The 20,329-nt window shown below is 35.4% G+C and overlaps 1 protein-coding gene across 1 annotated transcript in view; it reads right to left on the bottom strand.

Moving 5' to 3' along the window:
- The window catches only part of LOC125847028 (protein ROOT HAIR DEFECTIVE 3 homolog 2-like), a 19,894-nt gene extending 11,004 nt beyond the window's left edge, over window positions 1–8,890 (bottom strand). Inside the window, exon 1 of the mRNA XM_049526739.1 lies at window positions 8,719–8,890. Coding sequence (XP_049382696.1) covers window positions 8,719–8,890 — 172 coding nt within the window. The remainder of the gene's footprint in view (window positions 1–8,718) is intronic.
- Between the last annotated feature and the right edge of the window lie 11,439 nt (window positions 8,891–20,329).

The following is a 20,329-nucleotide window of genomic DNA, read 5'->3' as shown; positions in this document are numbered from 1 at the left end:
TATTTGATGGTATATGCATCTCAAAAACCTCGTGATTTTATATCATATATTCACAATCAACCATAGCATTATGCGCGACAATATCCTCTTGGTTATATGTCATTTAACTATCAGTAGATGAGTGCATCATATGACCGCATACAACAAAGAAGAGGTCGTTGCCTCTGTTTTTTTGGTTGATAGAGAATATACAACATACAACCACAAAGAGGTTGTTGAGTTACATTTTCTTTCAAATGAAATTTTTGTGGTTATTATAATAGTACCGTGGACGACCATGAGGTTGTGGAGGCACAAATTCAATCTACAAGGGGACATAAATTGACAGTTTACTACCAAATAATATGCGATGTCTTTGTGTTGCCAGATTCCTCAATGGGATTGTACAAAACATCCCCCACCAGGTAACACCATTGGGGTAAGACTTACACTTACCCAGAAGAAGGTAGAGTAAACAAAGGAAAATATATGGATAGAAAAACGTATGATGGGGTGCAACTCTCATCCAAGTGCCCTAAATTACATGTGTGTGTTGGTGCCAATCGATCCTTTGACTCGAGGTGAGCACCTCACAACTAGTTCTGGATTATAGCACCAAATACCTATTGACCTCTTTATGATGCCTTGGTGAGCCATTCTTCTAGTTCGTGGTGTCTGCTTTTTTCGCAAAGGTTTTTTTTGGAGAAATGAGAAATGATTTAGTGAGGAACTAAAGAAAAGTCCATTGAAATATACATGACCTAAACTTCCAATAAAATGATAACAATGCTTAAACGACTAAGGTAATAAAATAAATGTATTTATTATCATTTAAGGGGTAATTTTTGGATATTTCTTAGAAAAACAACTCACCTTTGACCTATTTTGAATTTTGTAAACACCAAATGAAGGTTTTTCTGCTTTTTTTTTTCTAATTTGCTTATTAGACTCATAAATTGAAATTTTAGAATCTAACATCAAATTTCTTGATTTATTTACATATATGATTATTATTTTACTTTTTCTAAAAAGAAGTTAAGTTTTATATAATCTTAACATCAAGCTAGTAACCATAGCATCATCTTTATGTCTATCGTACCAATGGGTATAGCTTGGGGTTCTAATTTTTAGTTGTGCAGATCATTTATGAGTCTGGTGTTGGTGTTAATACAATATTATGCTCAAATTCAGCCTCAAAGAAACATAGAATCAATGGTTTTTTTTTCTCATAGATCTAAATTTAGATGGTGATATTAATTTCATTTATGGGATTCAATCCATCAAATATTGATTTCAGGAGAGGGATTACTAATCTTATCCAGATTGATCAAGCCTAAATTTTGATTTCATTATCATGATGTCTCACTGTATAAAGCATGAATTGATTATCTCTAGATAAGAATACTTCAAAGCGAGTCATTTCTGTATTGATATACTTACCTCTAGGATTCAGCAAATGGTATGCACTAGTTCAATGGATCTGGATCTGAAATTCAACTAAGCCTGGTCGTTGCTTGATTTAGTGTTTCATGGAGGGGTTGTTGTGTTGTAGCAAGAGAGAAATAGGGTTAGACCAAATTAAAGCACAAAAGGTTTTTCTCGAGCTTACTAGACTGGAATCTCATCCATGGGAAGAACTATCGAAGTTGTAACTCGCAACCTTCTGAGAAGATGAAGAGACAAGGGCTGAGTTGTATTGGCAAGCATCAGGCCTCAAATTGTTTGTCTGAGACTTTATTTCTAGTTGTTTCTATATTAAGATTTGATTTTGCTTTAGTTTTTTGTTTGACTTGGTTTCAGTTGAGCCTGGTGATTGTAAATATTGTTGGTTCCTCTTATTTAATAAATGGGCTCATGCCCACTTTTAGATTAAAAAACATATCATCATCTCTCTTTCTTCTTCTTTTTTTGTAACAAAGGAAAATAACATTGAATTTCACTATTTTTTATACTTATCTTCTAAGAGCACATTTCAAATGGAACTATAGAACAAGCAATACTAGATAATCACATAACCAAATATATGTAGAAACTAAATATTGTTGAAGAAGATCCCACAAAATTAAGGAAAAGAAAAAAAGCATCTGAACCAATTGAGCAATCCTCCTAAGAAGGAGTTCACTAGAAACTGCTTCGATTGTGGCAAACGTGGTCATAGGACTACTGAATATTGGGTTCCTAAGAAGGACAAAAAGAAGGATCAACCAAATTTGGTTGAATCCAAAGAAGAGATGGACAATCTATGTGCAACGCTTTCAAAATGCAACTTGGTTGGAAATCCAAGAAACTGGTGGATAGATTCTGGTGCTTTGTGTAATGTTTGTGCCAACAAAGAAATATTTGTATCATATACTCCAACCCCAGCAGACGAGAAGTTGCTTATGGTGAACTCCAATGCTGCAAAGGTGGAAGGAAATACAAGATTTACTTAAAGATGACCTAGGGCAAAGTGGTAACTTTGATCAGAGTCTTGTATGTTTCGGAATTGCGAAAGAACTTAGTGTCTATACCAGTTCTTACCAAGAACGGATTCAAATGTGTATTCATTTCTGATAAAGTTGTAGTGAGTAAAAATGAGATGTATGTAGGAAAAAGGCTACCTCACTGAGGGCCTCTTCAAATTGAATGTAATTGTAGTTCATATGAATAAAGATTCTGCTTCTTCTTACTTGCTTGAGTCAAAATGTTTATGGTATGAACGTTTGGGGCATATTAATAATAAAACATTGCGAAAACTGTTTAACTTTAATGTTTTACCTAAATTTTAGTGCAATCAATCAAAATGTCAAGTTTGTATTGAATTTAAGTATGCTAACCATCCTTATAAATCTGTTGAAAGGATTCATACCCCTTAAAGTTGATTCAAACTGACACTTGTGACATGAAGTCAATACCATCTCGTGGTGGAAAAAAGTATTTCATAACTTCTATTGACGATTGCACTAGATAATGTTATGTCTACTTGCTAAATGGTAAGGATGAAGCAATAGATATTTTTAGGCAATATAAACTGAAGTTGAAAATAAGTTGGATAAAAAATAAAAATGATCAGAAGTGATAGAGGTGGAGAATATGAATCTCCATATGCAAAAATATGTTTGAAATGGAATCATCCATCAAACTACTGCTCTTTTCTCTCCTCAATCTAATGGAATTTCGTAAATGAAAAACTGAACTTTAAAGGAAATGATGAATGTCTTACTTATAAGCTCAAGTTTACCACAAAACCTGTGTGGGGGGGGGGGGGAAGCTATCCTTACATCAAATCGAATACTCAATAGAGTGCCTCACAACAAGACACATGATATATATGAGAAATGGGAAGGTAGAAAACCCAACTGGAAATATTTCAAAGTGTGGGGGTATTTAGCCAAAGTCCAAGTTCCTATACATAAAAAAGTCAAAATAGGACATAAAATAGTGGATTGTGTATTCATTGGATATGCCACAAATAGTAAGGCATGTCGATTTTTGGTTCATAAGTTTGAACATCCAGATATTCATGACAATACGATAATGAAATCAGATAATGATGAATTCTTTGAACATATCTATCCATATAAAAATAGATTGAGTTATCCAGTGGAGGGTCTAAAAGACCTCGAGAAGAACCAAAAGAGAATGTACCTAATGAAGAGAGTCCAAGGCGCAGTAAACATCAAAGGACAACTACTTCATTTGGATCTGATTTTGTAACATTCTTTCTTAAAAGTGAGCCACAAACATTCAAGGAAGTTGTGTTGTCTACAGACTCAACCTTTTGGAAAGAGGTTGTCAATAGTGAGATTGATTCAATCTTAAGCAATCATACTTGGGAGTTGGTTGATATTCCTCTAGGAAACAAACCTTTGGGTTTGAAATGGATTTTCAAAAGAAAAATGAAAGATGATGGAACTATTGACAAATACAAAGCAAGACTTGTTGTCAAAGGCTTTAGACAGAATCTTGATTATTTTGACACATACTCGCCAATGACTAGGATTACATCAATTCGGATGATAATTGCCCTAGCTGCAGTATATGGTCTTGAAATCCATCAAATGAATGTGAAAACTGCTTTCTTGAATGGAAAGTTGGAGGAAGAGATTTACATGAAACAACCTGAGGTCTTCGTAGTTCCTGGTAAATAGAAGAAAATATGCAAACTTGTTAAGTCACTCTATGGACTAAAACAAACACCGAAATAATGGCATGTAAAGTTTGATCAAACCATGTTGGAAAATGGATTTAAGATCAATAAATGTGATAAGTGTGTTTACATGCATTAAAGACGTTCTAAATCAAAAGTCCATTGTATGCCTATATGTGGATGACATGTTAAAAATAAGCAACGACATTGCTAATGTAAAAGCTACTAACTGTATACTCGCTAGTAAGTTTGATATAAAAGATCGATATTGGGAATTAAGATTCATAAAAATCCTCACGGTCTAGCGTTGTCTCAATCTCATTATATTCGAAACTTACTTTAAGAGTTCAAGAGCTTGAATTTCAGAAAGGCAAAGACACCAATTGATGTGAACCTTGATCTTGCTAAGAATAAAAGTGAAAGTTAGTTTCAATTGGATTATGCTAGAGTATTGGGAAGTTTGATGTACATCATGAACTGTATACGACCAAACATAGCATGCGCTATAAGTAAACTGAGTCGATACAAAAGTAATCTCAATCAAAGTCATTGGATGTCAATTAAAAGGGTTTTGGGTTACTTGGATGACACTCAAAATTATGTTTTGGGTTACAACAAATATCCAGCAGTTGTTGAAGGATATAGTGATGCAAATTAGATTTCTGGGTCAACTGAAACTAAATCCATGACTGGATATGTTTTCATTATATATATAAAGGATAAATATCTTGTAAATCATCCAAATAAACATGTATAGCTCTGTCACACCTTGAGCCTACACCCTNTACACTATAAGTAAACTGAGTCGATACAAAAGTAATCTCAATCAAAATCATTGGATGTCAATGAAGAGGGTTTTGGGTTACTTGGATGACACTCAAAATTATGTTTTGTATCACAACAAATATCCAGCAATTGTTGAAGGATATAGTGATGCAAATTAGATTTCTGGGTCAACTGAAACTAAATCCATGACTGGATATGTTTTCATTATATATAGAGGAGAAATATCTTGTAAATCATCCAAATAAACATGTATAGCTCTGTCACACCCCGAGCCTACACCTTAGACGTGGCTGACACTCGAGAACCATTTTTGATCCCCAAGCGAACCCTTGACCTGGATACCATGATTCACATAACTTTACATAATTCGCAGAAGCATAAATAGGCGAACCTTTAGACATTTAAAGAAGAGTCTCAAATTACTGTCTTAAAATACTCAACATAAGTCATCACTTTAAATCCAGAACCTGATAAAACACTGAACATATCTAATCATGTTTGTCTATAAAGCATCTAACAATTCAAGATAGATGTGGGGACATGACCCACGACACCTCAACTATTACTAAAAGTGAAATGAAAATGTAGTCTCCTGGAAACAAGGAAGCCTCACCAAATATTGACTGTGAGTGAATAGTGATCTCAACGAAACGCATGTTGATGATCCTGAGCACCTGTATCAGCATCATAATAAGATGCATGTCGAATAACGTCAATACATTGAATGTACTGGTAAGTGATAGGGTTAGAGTAAACAATTAACTAACTTGAATGACTGGAAACAACATAACTAGATCAATACATGATTATGAAGTGAAAACTATTTAAGCTTAATAAAAAAAGTAACATGAATATAATATACTTTGTTTTATGAGGAGTTTCTCTAACCGGCAACCATTACCATGAGCCTAGCAAGGATACAACATTTCGCCCACGTTGCAAGAGCCATCCTACACTTTGTCGGGGTGTGGGATGATATTGTGATTATGGATCCATCTAATAGGCCTTCACAAAGGCAGTGATGAGTCGGATGAAAAATTAATGCTATCCTATCCTATGTTGGCTAGGTAGTTTTATGGGACTTCCGAGTTATAAAAGACTCTAAGCCAATTTGGATTTGGTGCTCAATACTACGCCCAAAATAATCAATATAACTTTGTGCTCCATTCACCCATTACAAAGAAGGGACTTTTTACTTTATTGAAATACTTTTCAAAACATTAGACGTGGTTTCTTACAACATGCAATTATGAACTTATCTTTAAAGCCCAATAATCAACATAGGTATAACATTTGAAAACTCTTAAGTTCTTTTATGAATTAGAACCTTTAAACTTTCCTCTTCACTTACTTTAATTTAGAAAATAAATGGAGACATCTCGAGGATTAATGAAAACTTCCAGAGTTCATTATAAGAAGAGAACATAGACATAATTTAACAGAACACATACGAAATAAAGGACGAAAGGAAAAGGACCATGTGACTCTGACGTACTGAGTGGCGCAGGGTGCCAAGCCCTAAACTACTGGCAGCAGTTTTGGGCGCACTGCTGGCCGCCGCGCCATGCCCCAAACTATTGACCAGTAGTTCTGGCACACTGGTGGCACGCCGCCCCACCTTTGTACCCAGAAAATCGATGAATTTTCTTGATCAATTTCGGGTCCTAACTCATCTACAATTGATTAGTTCCTTCCAAATTCTCTTTGATTCACAAACTTAACATGAATTCACTAAAATCCCACACAAAATCTACCAAGAAACAACACTCATTTGTAAGACCCTCACCTCAAGAACTCAAAACCACCATTGTTAAAGAATGGGGCTAAAACTCAAGAACTCTTCAATAATATTTACATAAATAATTTCATGGATGAATTAATGAAAGGATAAAATGCTTGGTGTTAGGATGAAAATACCCATCACTATGGGAAACCTCACTTACCTGGAAAGAACGATGTTCTTGGCAAAATTCCTCGATTCTTGATGAATGCGGGAACTTAACCCTTTCTTTCTTCTCAAAACTTAACCCTAAAACCCCTAAGTGTTTTGAACGTGAATGGGGAATTTAGAATCAGATTAAACCCTTCATTGGGTCAGGAAAAACATTATAAGACAAGTGGGGAAAAGGAAAAGACCAGATTACCCTTTCCTAAAACGGATGGAATGCCTTAAATTGAGGGGCTTCAGTCAAACAACCATAACTTATTACTCTGAGCTCGAAATTTAGCAAACTTGGCGGTATTGGTATCACGCCTCAAAGCTACCCTAGGGCGTAAACACGGGACCTAGGATCACGAGTGACCCCAAGCTAACCCTGCTGGCATATCATAAACATACTTAAATATTTTCAACATAATAGTCACAATACGCGGAAGCTAGAAACATATCATAAAATGAAATGATAGGGAATACCCATTATAAGTTTGAATAAATATGAATGAGTTTAATGACAACTAAAGATCAAACTCAAACTAAAACTGAATCTAAACTATGTTTGAATAAATAACCTCTATTGACTAGAGATACTGAGACATGCCCCCAGCTAACTCTAGTAAAACTGAAACTAAAAGACTGAAATGGAAAGATAACATGTCACTCGTCCTCGAAGAATGAGGACTCACCACTAATGTTGCTGAACTGGAGATCGGGAACCGATTTATGCATGATCTGAATGCTGCGGACCTCAACATACATCACGAGAAGATGTAGTGCAGAGTATGCGTCAGTACTTGAAATGTATTGAGCATGCATGATAGAATAAAGCTGAATAAAACATATAACTGAACAAGCGATAAAGCAATAATATAATCTGAACATGATATAAATACTAAGTACTGAACTAACTGAATGCAATGACCAAGTACATGACATACTGAGACTGAATATTGAATTGTAACTGATAACCTAGTCAATACACTAAAATCTGACTGTGGGAGCTACTAATAACCAACATAAAACCATATGAGCTAGATGTGGAGTCCAAAGATACGCCCTATCGAGAGGACCCAATATACCCTGCTAGAGGTATAAAGGCATGACTGGCGTGATCACTAAAATGTAATGCCCATCTAGGGGACTTATAAACCTACAGGGGTACGTAGTTCTGGGACTATTCGGGTACGCTGAACCCTAGTCCACTCGGTCTAAGCCTACTCCCAACTAGAATGTATATAAACAATATTATAACTGAAATGCTGGAGTATGAATAGCTCAATTTCTGACATACAAACTCTAAGAATGCAACAATTATAACTGATAATGTGATATTCGTAAACTGAAGCATGTATACCTGTTTAAACTGACCTAGCAAGTGTAATATATGAACTAAACGAATCTACACAACTAGGGTTCTGAATTTCATGCAAGGAACTACGCAACAATATGATAATCTAATTTGGATCATTCTAGCAGCTAAAAACCCAACAATTTCTAACATTCAAGAAAACACTAGGTCTGGGTAATATTAAGGGAATCAAGAATCTAATTGAATTCTAGGGACCTAATGGGTGAAAGGAACCCACTAGTGAAATTCCACATACCTGGTGACAAAATTCACGGAGAAATCTTTCAATTTCGGGGCTGGAACTGAAGAAAACCTTGTTGCGTGTTCTTGAGGGACTTCTACACCTTTCTCTGTGTTTTGCTCTAAGTTTCTCTTGATTTTGGTGAATAATCGATTTGGGTAAGTTCTACTTTGGTTTCTAGGCTAAAACTGACCAAAACCGCGTAGTTTAGGGGTCCAACGCAGAGGGAAAAGACCAAACGACTCCTGACTTAAAAACTGATGAGGCTGACCATTGGCCTCTCTGACGGACCGTCAAACCAGTCATGGTCCTTGGTCTAATAGATGCTGATTTCTGGGATGACTTCCACGGGCACCACCATGGTTCGTCGTTAGGACCATGACCCAGGAAGGGTCCTGTGGTCTGGCGTATTAGCCTGGTAGACTCTGCCTGGCTCCCACAAGTGCCAGTACGACCCGTGAGGTGGTCCATTGTCCGTGAAGGGCTCCGTGTTCCACCTCTATTGGGAAGGGACTGAGTCCACGGGCAGGTCAATGGACCATAGTCCCTCTCACGATCTGTGAACCCTGTCGTGGTTCACTGGATCAAGTGTTTTTCTACTGCATTTTCTAAGTCTGGTTTCCGAGGTGTTACAGTTAGAAAGATGACTCAAATATCTTTGATTTAATACCTCATGGATCACCTAACTCTTTATGTTCTAAAATACATGATCGTTTCAAGTTGATCCAAAACTAAAAACTGATCGAAGTCTAAGGTGTTACAAGCTTGCTTTACAATGGAGTCTGAATTTGTCTCCTTAGATAAGACAGGTGAAGAAGCTGAATGGCTCTGAAATTTCTTAGAAGATATTCCGTTTTGGCTCAAACCAATGGCCCATGTATACATACATTGCGATAGTCAAGCTACAATAGGAAGGGCTAGAAGCGTTATGTATAACGACAAGTCTCGTCACATACGACAGAGACACAACTCTGTTAGACAAGTACTCTCTAGTGGAATTATCACAATTGACTATGTCAAGTCAATGTATAATATTTCGTATTCACTTTAAAAAGGCCTAACTAGAGAGCGAGTTGAGAGATCATAGATGGGAATAGAACTATGGTCGAGGACAAGTCATCGTGGCAGTAACTCTGCCTAGAAGACTGGAGATCCCAAGATCTAGGTTCAAGGGGATCAAACAAGTCATAGATGACGGTTCAACATTGTCAAAGTTATTTAATGGTCCATTCTCATGATGAGATAATGTTCAGTAACCATGATAAAGGCATTAGGACTTTTTAATGGTTTCTAAGTTTGATACAAGGTATATCAAATAGTGTATCTACGGGATAACACATTTATAAATCACCTATGTAAGTGTGAAGTGTAAGCCGCTTCAAGGAGAATCCGGTAAGGCCAGTTCTCTAAGAACTTATTAACCAAGACATGTTCAAGGCTGAAACAAACAAAACAATGAGAACCAAAAAGCATTTCAAGGCTTAATTGTGTGACTTATGTTGTCTAGGTATACACTAAAGCTCGATGGGTCAAAGATATCAAATCTACTGATTGACTGAGTATAGTTGATATATATTCACTACGGAAAGTTCAAAGGAAACCTACTTATCCTGATGCAATTAATCCTTACTTATGGGGGAATTCTTGGGTTTAAGCAAGGTGTGAATGGGAGATATGAATGAGAAATTGGGAAATGTGGGGGAACCAATTTGGAGGGAAAATTAAAAGTCATTTCTCCCATATTGGTTGAAGAAACGAATTTTTTTTCCTTATATTAGGAAACATTTCCTTTAGCTCTTAAAGGGTTAAGTAGAAGGTGCCCCCTTACACCGTCGTCGTCGCTCGCTCGACTTTGGCTTTGGCAAATGATGTGATTGATTGATATTTTTTTAGGAAAATTTTATTTAATCAATATCATTAATTAATTTCCTTTTTCTTAAAATTAATTCAAAACGTTAATTAATTAATTAATAGAATTAGTTTCGCGTAACGAAATTATTTGAAAATTTCTGTAACGGCAAAGTCGCTTGGAAGGGATTGTTGGATTTGAGCAAGGTGTGAACGGAAAATAAGAATGAATGAGAAATTGGAAAATATGGGGAAACCAACCTGGAGGGAAAATGAAAAGTCATTTCTCTCATATTGGTAGAAGAAAGGAAAAAGTTTGTCCTTATATTAAGAAACACTTATTTTAGCTCTTAAGGGGTTAAGTATAAGGTGTCTAACGCCCAGCTTGTTGATGATCCTTTACTCAGCAACATCTAGGGTTCCTCGAACAATATGATATCTCACACTAGGTAAATCCCTCATGCCATCGTCATTGTCACTCGGCCTCGACTTCAGCTTTGGCTTTGGCTTTGGCTTTAGCAAATGATGTGATTGATTGATAATTTCTTAGGCAAATTTTATTTAATCAATCTCATTAATTAATTTCTTTTGTCTTAAAATTAAATCAAAATGTTAATTAATTAATTAACGGAATTAATTTTGCGTAACATAATTATTTGAAAATTCGCTTAACGGTAAAGTCGCTCAGAAGGGACATGTTTCTTCCAAACAAGCACTTTTTTTCTCAAAAGACACAAACATTCTGAATAGACATGTTTTGTCTGAACAAGTGTGTTCACACTTGCTATTGGCTATTAATAGAGAAACTTGTCTCATTTTCAAATATTGAAAAACTCTTCTCTTTTCTGCATACATTTTCTTATAAATAAAATTGTCGATTGACTAAGTCTGTGTGCTCTCGTTGCTGATTTTTGAATTCACTAAAATTATTGAAACTTGAGGTACCGCTAATTCTTTAATAGTTAATCCGTTTTATGTTTAGGAGAAATTAATCTACAACCTCGGGTACTTGAGGGGATTAAATTAAAGATACACAATAGGTTCTGCGTATTAACTCACACCTGGATCAAGTAAGGAATACACATCAAGAGAAAGGACTTCTCCTGATCCTGACGACTGGAGATAGAATATAAATGCTTTAAACCTCTGCATTCTCCTGAAGTGGTACCCTTTGGTGCAATTCTACCCGGTGGGGGTGCCGATGAAGCTTGGGCCCTGCTTCCCCTGTTACCCTGGTTCCACAGAGACCTACTTTTCCACACTTGTGATAAACATCAGTACCAACACGACATTTCCCTGAATGAAGATTACCACGCTTATCACAAAGTTAGTTGCCAATGAACCCTTGTGCCACATTGCACTGCAACTAAGAACCCTAAGCTCTAAAATTCGAGGAGTTCTGGATCCTGTGATCATTCACATTCTTTGGTGCAGTCGCACTAGCAGATGATGGAACAGATCCAGATTACCTTTGCTGAAAGGATGAACGATTCCCATTCTCGGTCGTTTCCTAGCTGGACTCATGATTTGTTGTCTTGGCCCTGTTATTTTAAAATTCCCCCTATCCTTTAACTTATCCTCCTCCACCTGTTGCACATGAATCATAAGCCTATCTATGTCCATTTCCCCTATCAACTCTGTCTTACTCTCCTTATTTGAATGACAAGAAAGTCTTGACACATACAAACTTATTCTGCTCCTCATATCAGCCACTATCTTAGAAGTATAACGAGATAGATGGGTGAACTTTATGTTATATTCCTTCACACTCATAGAGTCCTTGAGTAATTCCCTCACATTTGCTTCTCTAACTTTCGGGGAAAGAAGCGCCCCAAGAAAGCATTCTCAAACATAGTACAACCAAAGAGTGGTGCACCTTCTCCTCTAGTGTACCATATCCTGGCATCATCCTTGAGCTGGTATGTATCCAACTCTTCACGCTCAGCATCAATAACATGCATGATCAAATACCTTCTAAAGCTCATCCATGAACTTTTATGGATCCTCATTGAGCTTTGACCCAGTGAACTCAGGGATTCATCCTTAAAAACTCTCAAACTCTAGAAGTTTTAGCCTCATCATAACGGTCTGCTCTATTGCAACAAACTTGTGCTTCAACAACCTGTGCCAACATCTGGATAACATTTTATAACTCCTTAGTAGTGATATCATCATGATGGGGGTTGAACAACGGGTGCATTTGGACCCTCTGGTCCAACTTGGACCGGTGGTTCCTTAAGATTCACATTCCTCCTATTAGGACGCCCTCTGATATTTCTTCGTAGAGTCATGATCTGAAAAAATAAGTATGCATAAGCACTAATTAAGCAAAAGAACTAGCCGCATTTATGGAAATTAAGGAAAAGGCAAATAGAATAGAACAAAGTTAGGGGGAAAATTGCCATCTCAAGATTTAGAAGATCTTGTGTTGGTATATTCCTTTTATTATTATTTAATAATAGTATTAGGATTTGAATCCAGGTGGAGGGGTGTTTCTTGGTTGAATATAGAAAAACAAGACTACCTTTTTTTTATTGCGATAGAGTGAATTCTATTCACTCTTTATGAAGTGGAGTGCACTCATTATATCGTAAATATAAAAGATAGTATGGTTCCCTGGTAGACGCGTAGACCGAGTGAGTTTCTGCCGATCCAGATGTGCCAATGATTGAGGACTATGAGGGTACGGTGCTATCCTTGTACGTTATTTGTTGCACATGACCTAATGTACACTTTCCCTATTTTTCTCACTCTTTTGGTGGTTTGTCAATTTGAATATATTTTCTTTATGCACCCAAAAGACAGCAAGGGGAACTGACTCATTCCTTCCTTGCGGAGGATGAATCAAGGCCTAAAGTTGGTTCTCGAGCAAGAGGAGAGAATGATCAACAAGGATTCCATACCCTATGCTAGTTCTTTTTCTCTTTCCCCCAAATATGCTTTTAATAAGTCCTCCACCTATTCTTATGTGATGACATCTATGATTGTGAAATTAAGGAATGAATAGTTGCAACAATCATGTTCAATTTCTTTTGACAATTTTAGATTGTGGTGCTTTGTAATCAAGGGCGAGAAGGAAGTTCATGGAAAGGTAGCTCACATACCTTTCAAAGCCTAATTCTTTAATAATCACTTCAGCTCTTTCATACTTCTGACATCGACTCATCTTGCTTGGAAGTCTTTAAAATGCAACAAAAATGAAGGTTTCCTCTATAGTCAATTGTGGAAAAAGCACATCATCTTGTGTCACGAAACCCACCTAGCACAACATTGCTTGATTCGGTATGGAAGTTAATACAAAATCATGTACATTGAAAGAAAAAAAATTTTAGATTCTTGGTTTTAAGGCAATAGAAAGAGAGAAGGAAAAACGAATTATTGATGGATATGTAATATACCTCCTATTGATAGTTGTATTATATGGGATGTCATGTATGTGACAGTTCCTCTAACCTTTTCTTGCAATCTTCCTCCCAATATCTTTAACAAGGTTGTTTTCCCACTGCAAGAAGGACCCATTAAGGCAAGAATTTCACCATTCCTGTTATACCCTTGAGTATTTGCTTGTAATTGTCATGCTCAAACTGGGAAGCTAGCTTTCATACAATTTCCTTGACAGGATTGTTGGAGGAAGCTTGGCTAATCTTCACCTTGTACTCAACATCCGCGAATTGCATTCAAAGACTATTTAAATAGCAGAAGCCAAAACTTTGAAACATATATCAACAATTTGATTCTTTGAAATATTTATGAGAAATGAAAGATTGGTTAGAGAAAAAATTATCTTGATAAATATGGAGAGGGGTTGATCTTTATCAGCAATTGATGTATCATCCTCTACATCTATATCAATTTCAGAGCTTCTATTTCTGAGGTAAGCTTGAGACATGAACTCTATGTTATGGCCAAATCACCATTTTGTTATCACCACTACAAACTATTTCACCAAGTCGGTTGAAGCAATACCAATAGCCTTAAGATTAATATTAGAAAGTCATTTTTAAGCCCAAGTGCAACCAAACTAGCAGGAAATGAAAGCGGAAATGGATCTGTGTCACTGTCTGTATGCTTATCTTCAAGAATCAATAAACCAAAAAAGCAATCAACAAATCAAGTTGAGGTATCAAAATCAAGTTGAGGTATCAAAATCCTGTCTTGTTTTGTTTTGACCCTCATATATGAGATGAGGAATCCCTCATAGCTAGATTCATCAATAGCTTAGAAACTAGGAATTGGATGAGGGGAAATCAATGTAATCTCGGTCTCGCCCATTCCATTACGACATTCTCTTCTTGATCACCGAATATTAATAGAAAAAGAGTCACACCGAAAGAAAGATGGAGGGGGAGCACGTGGAAGGGATTCCAAACCTTGGCTTAATGCCCCAACGAGCACAGCCAGAAGAAGAGAAGCCTTTGGGCAACTCGATAGAAATTCGAGAAAGATAGAGTCATTGCCACCTTTTTTTATCAGATCAGTACTTACTCTACTCCTATAAATATATTACACTACACTCTCATTATCACAATTACATACATACATTCCCTTTCCTCTTCCCTGAGAAAACTAATTAATTAATAGTAGACCCCAGCCAGCTTGTTTACGATTTCTAGAACCAGTCCTCTAATTCCTCCACCGCCTTCCACACAAATATGGTAGATCATCCTCAGCCACCTATGATCCCTAAATCAAAATCAAAGGTTCCATCTTCTAGAAACAAGTAAGAATTGACTCAACCAAAATTGATGGAATTGGCCCTAAAAAAGCCATTCAGGTTCGATATCGATTAGGTGTTAGTGCAAACATAAATATAAAAGAATTAATTCAGTATACAAGGTTTGCTTGTTAATAATATAGTCTAGCCTTGCATCTAGAGCCGTAAAAAATAGGCTTAGCCCATAGGGCCGACCTAACCCTACCCGTTATTGGGGTAGGGTTGGGATATGATTTTTCAAGTCCATTTAAAATTAGGGCTTAAAAGCCCAACCCATATAAGCCCTTGGCCCTTAAGGCTTGATCGGGACTGGGCCGGGGTTGGCCTATGGTCCAAAACTTTTTATTCAAGACTAATTTACAATAATATCACTAGTATATAATCTAATAATTTGAATACACACTATGTTGTAATATTATGAATCTTCGTACCCAGATACATGTTTCTCGAAATATATGGACTCAAAATTAGGTTAATTTGTTTTAGATACACTTTATCAAAGTAGATTCGCATGTATCTAGGATACATATACAAATCTCGCGCCCTCGCCTCCCTCCAATCTTGCTTGTCACTCTCTTATCTTACTCATATATCTGGTATGCGAGATACATGCTAATTACACTAAATTTTTGCTAGTGTTATGAAACAACACCATTGTTTGCCATATTTGATTTGAAAATCTTCTCATTTTCTTGATGTTATATAATTACAAGTTTGTAAAGAAAATTAAAAGAAGAGCTAGCCCGCCCCAGCCCTCGACCCTTCTAGGGTTGGGTTGAGTTGAGCATTTTCAGGCCCTACCAAATGAAGAGCCAGCCCGCCCTAGCCCTTCAAATTCCTTGGCCCGCGAGGCTTAGGCCGGGTAGGGCTGGGTCGGCCCTTTTTGACAGCTCTACTTACATCTTCTTTAGATCCCTTGTTTCACTCTGCTAGTAGTATTGATCATGTCAATGCAGAGGAAATGAATACATTTACATACTATTAAATCTTATAAGTGAACTAGATAAAAATGAATCAAACCTTTGTAGAGTTCAACTCTATCGTATGAATAAAAGTATAAGAAAAGAGAAAATTCATAATGTCTTGTAGCTTCCCTATTATAGATGTGGCACACTTCACATTGATAAGAAGGACTCTACTATACACGGCTTCGTGGACACCCTAGGACACTTGAACTTTGTGCTCTGATATCAAGTTTGTCACGCTTTGAGCCTACACCCTGGATATAATCGACACTCGGAGACCATTGTTGGCTCCAAGCGAACTCTTGGCATGGCTAACTATGTTTCACATGACTCTATCGAATACGCAGAAGTTTTAATAGATGAGAATTTGAATTATTTAAAGAAAACTCTAAAACATTGTCTTAAAATACTTAACATAAATGATAAGTTTCAATAAAACATCTGAGAAAAATACTAGATTCTATCTAACTCTATCTATCCATGAAAGCTCTATTGTCCAAGATAGGTGTTGGGACAAGCCTGCGACACCTTAAATACCACTAAAAATAATATAGAAATGGGGTCCTCCGGAAGCTAGAAAGTCTCACCAAAAACTATCAAGAAGTGTGGAGTGATCTCAATGGAGCTCCTGTTTATGATCCTGAACACATGTATCTTCATCACAAAAAGATATATGTCGAATGACATAACTACATTTAATGTACAAGTATGTAATATGGCTGAGTAATACAATAACTAAACTAATGACTAGACACATATCAAGCAAAACAATGTATACACAAGTAGTGAAAACTATTTGAACTTTACAATAAGGTATGTAATATAAGCAATATGAAAGTAGAAAACTTTACTCTGTGGTAAGTTTCTCTAACTGACAACCATCACTATAAGTCTAGCAATAATACAACGTTTCACCTACGTTCCAAGGGTCACCCTATACTTTTTCAGGTTATAGGATGCTAACTATAAATATGGATCAGTGAAGAGTTGACTAAAAGTCATTACGATCCTATCCTATGTTGGCTACGTAGTTTTATGGGAATTTGAGTTATAAATAGACTCTTACCCAATTTGGTGCTCGATATTACTCTCAAAATAATCAAATTCAATATGCTCAATAGTCCTTTGAGAGAACTTTCGTTACTTTACTTTAACTTTTCTTTACTGAAGTGCCTTTCAGAAAATCAATTATACTCTTCATCTTTCTCAATTGTCAAATAGTACATATGAAACCATTTTATTCTTTCTTTAAAAACACCTTTCAAGATATGCATTTAAAACGTATACTTTTGGGCTCACCTTTCAAGTCTGAAATCAATATATAAGAAATATCATATAATAATCTCTATAAACATCACTTTTATAAACAATTGGGTTCATGTGATATGAATCATGAACCACAAATTTTAGAATTTACTATGCATAATAGAAATCAAAATCTCCACGGTTAAATAATAGGAACTCAGAATAAGAAACACAATTGAATTCAAATTTCATGAGACTACGGATAAAACTCTGAATATAGCATTTTAATGATTAAATTTAGATGTTGGGCGTGAGGACGAACTTTGTCCATCACTATGAGTAGCCTTACATACCTAGAAGAACAAAGTTCTTGAGGAAACTGGAAGAATGCTTGAAAACCCTAGTTTTCTCCTCTCAGATACTTGCTTTAAGACTTGGAAGTGCTAATGAGAGTAATAGGGTCGATTAATGTTGTTTAAAACCTTATGTAAGTGTAAAATCGTTGGTATTTAGCCTTAGAAGAGGTGGGGAAAGACTGAACTACCCCTCTTAAGAAGCTGTCGAAAAGCTTCCACGAGGTCATTAATGGTTCGTGGCTTGATCTAAGAACCGTAGATCTAGAATTCATATTGAAATTTTAAGGCTCAGAAGTTCATTTTATGGGTCCAAACTACGACCCGTAGAAATTTCTATGGAAGGTAGATTCAATCCATAAGAATTAAACCCAAAATTTTGACTCCTAGTACTTTTTCCACGAGTGAACAGTATGGGTTGTAGAAACTTATATGTCCCGTAGAAGTGATTCGTAGGTCATTGACTCAGAAATTTTATTGTGGTAGTCTCTGGTAAAATGGTCATAACATTTTACTCCACACTCGAAATGAGGCAAACTTGGTGGTGTTGGAAAGATGATTCATTGACCTTTAACTTGATAGGTCATGGGCCACCTAATTCATTATGTGCTGAGATATATGATCGTCTGAAGTTGACCTAAGTTAAATCTTATATCAAAACTTAATCGGTAAGGAAGATTTCAACTCAACTTCTTGCTAGGGGATTCTAGTGACCTTAATTTATATCCAAATCCATTTCCACTCTAAAGAATTGACCTTAAGACCTAAAAACAATTTAAGAATCACCCGATACAACCTTATATGCAAATGAAGAATTGTTCGGACCTTAGCTTAGAAATTTTTGGAGTGTTACATCACATATACTAAACATTTTTAAAATCTTCCTCATGGGACAAATCTAAAACATAATGTGAAACTCGTGAACTCCAATCTTAACTTTACCTTTGATGGTGACTTTCTCAACAAATTTGGAGCGCATCTTTTCAATATATGGCCTAGTGCTCATGAATTTACCCACCAAAGTTAGTTTAACTCTTCAGCAGACAACAATAACCCCATAATAATCACTTTATGTGAAAATGATTGTCGGCATGCCAGTGAGAGTAGCATAACAAACTTTCACTTATGGATTCCCAAAGTCAATGGTTACTAAGGCCTGTGATAGCACTTAACAGGCAATTGAATTACTTTGGAAGGTTAGATTGTAATGACCCTCTAAGTTATTTTCTTCTTTTTTCGGTATGTTCAGCGTTTAGAGGTTTTCTATAGTAGTCCCAAATCATTACTGACCTACTAGGACGATCACCATGCCGTTTGTTTGGTTTTTATATAAGTTTCTTTATTTTGAAGCTTCTAAAGTTAAGATATTTGACTATGACCATAACTTTAGGTAGGAGTGTTCACGGTTTGGACAAAAACCGATCCAAACCGAAAAATCAAACCAAACCGATTTTATTTGGACTTGATTTTGTTTGATTTTAGATTTTTTAAAACCGATAGTATTTAGTTTGGTTATGATTTTGTTCGAGAAAAATCGAAGAAATAACCGAACCGAACCGACCAATTATTTACTTATATTTTATTATTATACATACGTAATATATTATTTTTATAAACAATTTTAAAGATCTTATATATGTTTTCATCAAAATTTATTTATAATTTACTTAAGAAAACAAAAATGTACAAGGTGAGAACATTTATCTTATTATTTTCATGTATATGAGTGTTTATGACAATTCTTTGTGGGATTGAAAATGTCATTGTCTCTTCCTTCTGGACAAAAATAGTGAATTTTGCATTTTTATTTATAGTAAGCTCAGTGATAAAAAAATTATGTAATGTCAGTTATTCTAACATTTTTTCGTTTTGAATGGAATGTTGTCATTTTTCACATTTTGAATTAATTATTTATTTTATTTTTGTGTATGATTAATAACCGAATAACTGAACTAAATTGAAATTGATAACAACCAAATTTAAACCAATAAATATGCATTATATTTTATTTGATTTTGATAATTTCAAAACCAATTAAGTTGATTTGATTTTAAATTTAACTGATAAACGATTCAAATCGACCCGTGAGCACCGTTAGGATAAAAGTATGGAAAAATTCTTTTGGCCAGAAAATTTGGTCAGAATGATATTTTAACTATGTTATTTTACCTTTTTAAACATTTTTACCATTTTAACGTTAATACCTTTTAACTAAAAAATGAAAAAAGAAATCAATATATTTTAAAATTAAAAAAAATATCATAATTTTTTTAAATTTCTGGTCAAATTTTCTTACCATTTAGCATTAATGTAATATGAAAAACATAAATGTGAATGAGAGTATGAAAGAAGACTAGGGACACGTGGCTGTTATGTCCTTGGAATATAACAAAAGAGAAATGTCATCTTCTGTCGGGAGACATTTATGAACAAATTTCCCTTCCCCGCATTTTTCGCCTTAACCATGTTATAAAATATCTTTAAATTATTTAAATTGAATATTTTCTTATTAATAGATTGGGATTATAGGACACCACATAAATAGCTTAGATATGTGATTGATAATTTAATCACAGTTTAGGTATTATTTTATACCTTAGTCTAAAGCATCTAAAATAAGTCAATTCAATTTAAATCTGCTCTTATTTTGGATCAAAAACTTCAAAAGTCTGTTAAATTTGGTATTAAATTGCATAAATGTGATGGAAAAAGTAAAGTATAAGTTATTATAAATTGTTTTGACTGTGAAATCCCTAGGTCCTGGACTTTTTTGTCACTTCAATTT

The sequence above is a fragment of the Solanum stenotomum genome, chromosome 12 (assembly GCF_019186545.1).
Source record: "Solanum stenotomum isolate F172 chromosome 12, ASM1918654v1, whole genome shotgun sequence".
NCBI lineage: Eukaryota > Viridiplantae > Streptophyta > Magnoliopsida > Solanales > Solanaceae > Solanum > Solanum stenotomum.
Note: the sequence above shows the minus strand (reverse complement) of the source record. Positions and strands in the feature narration are given on the sequence as shown.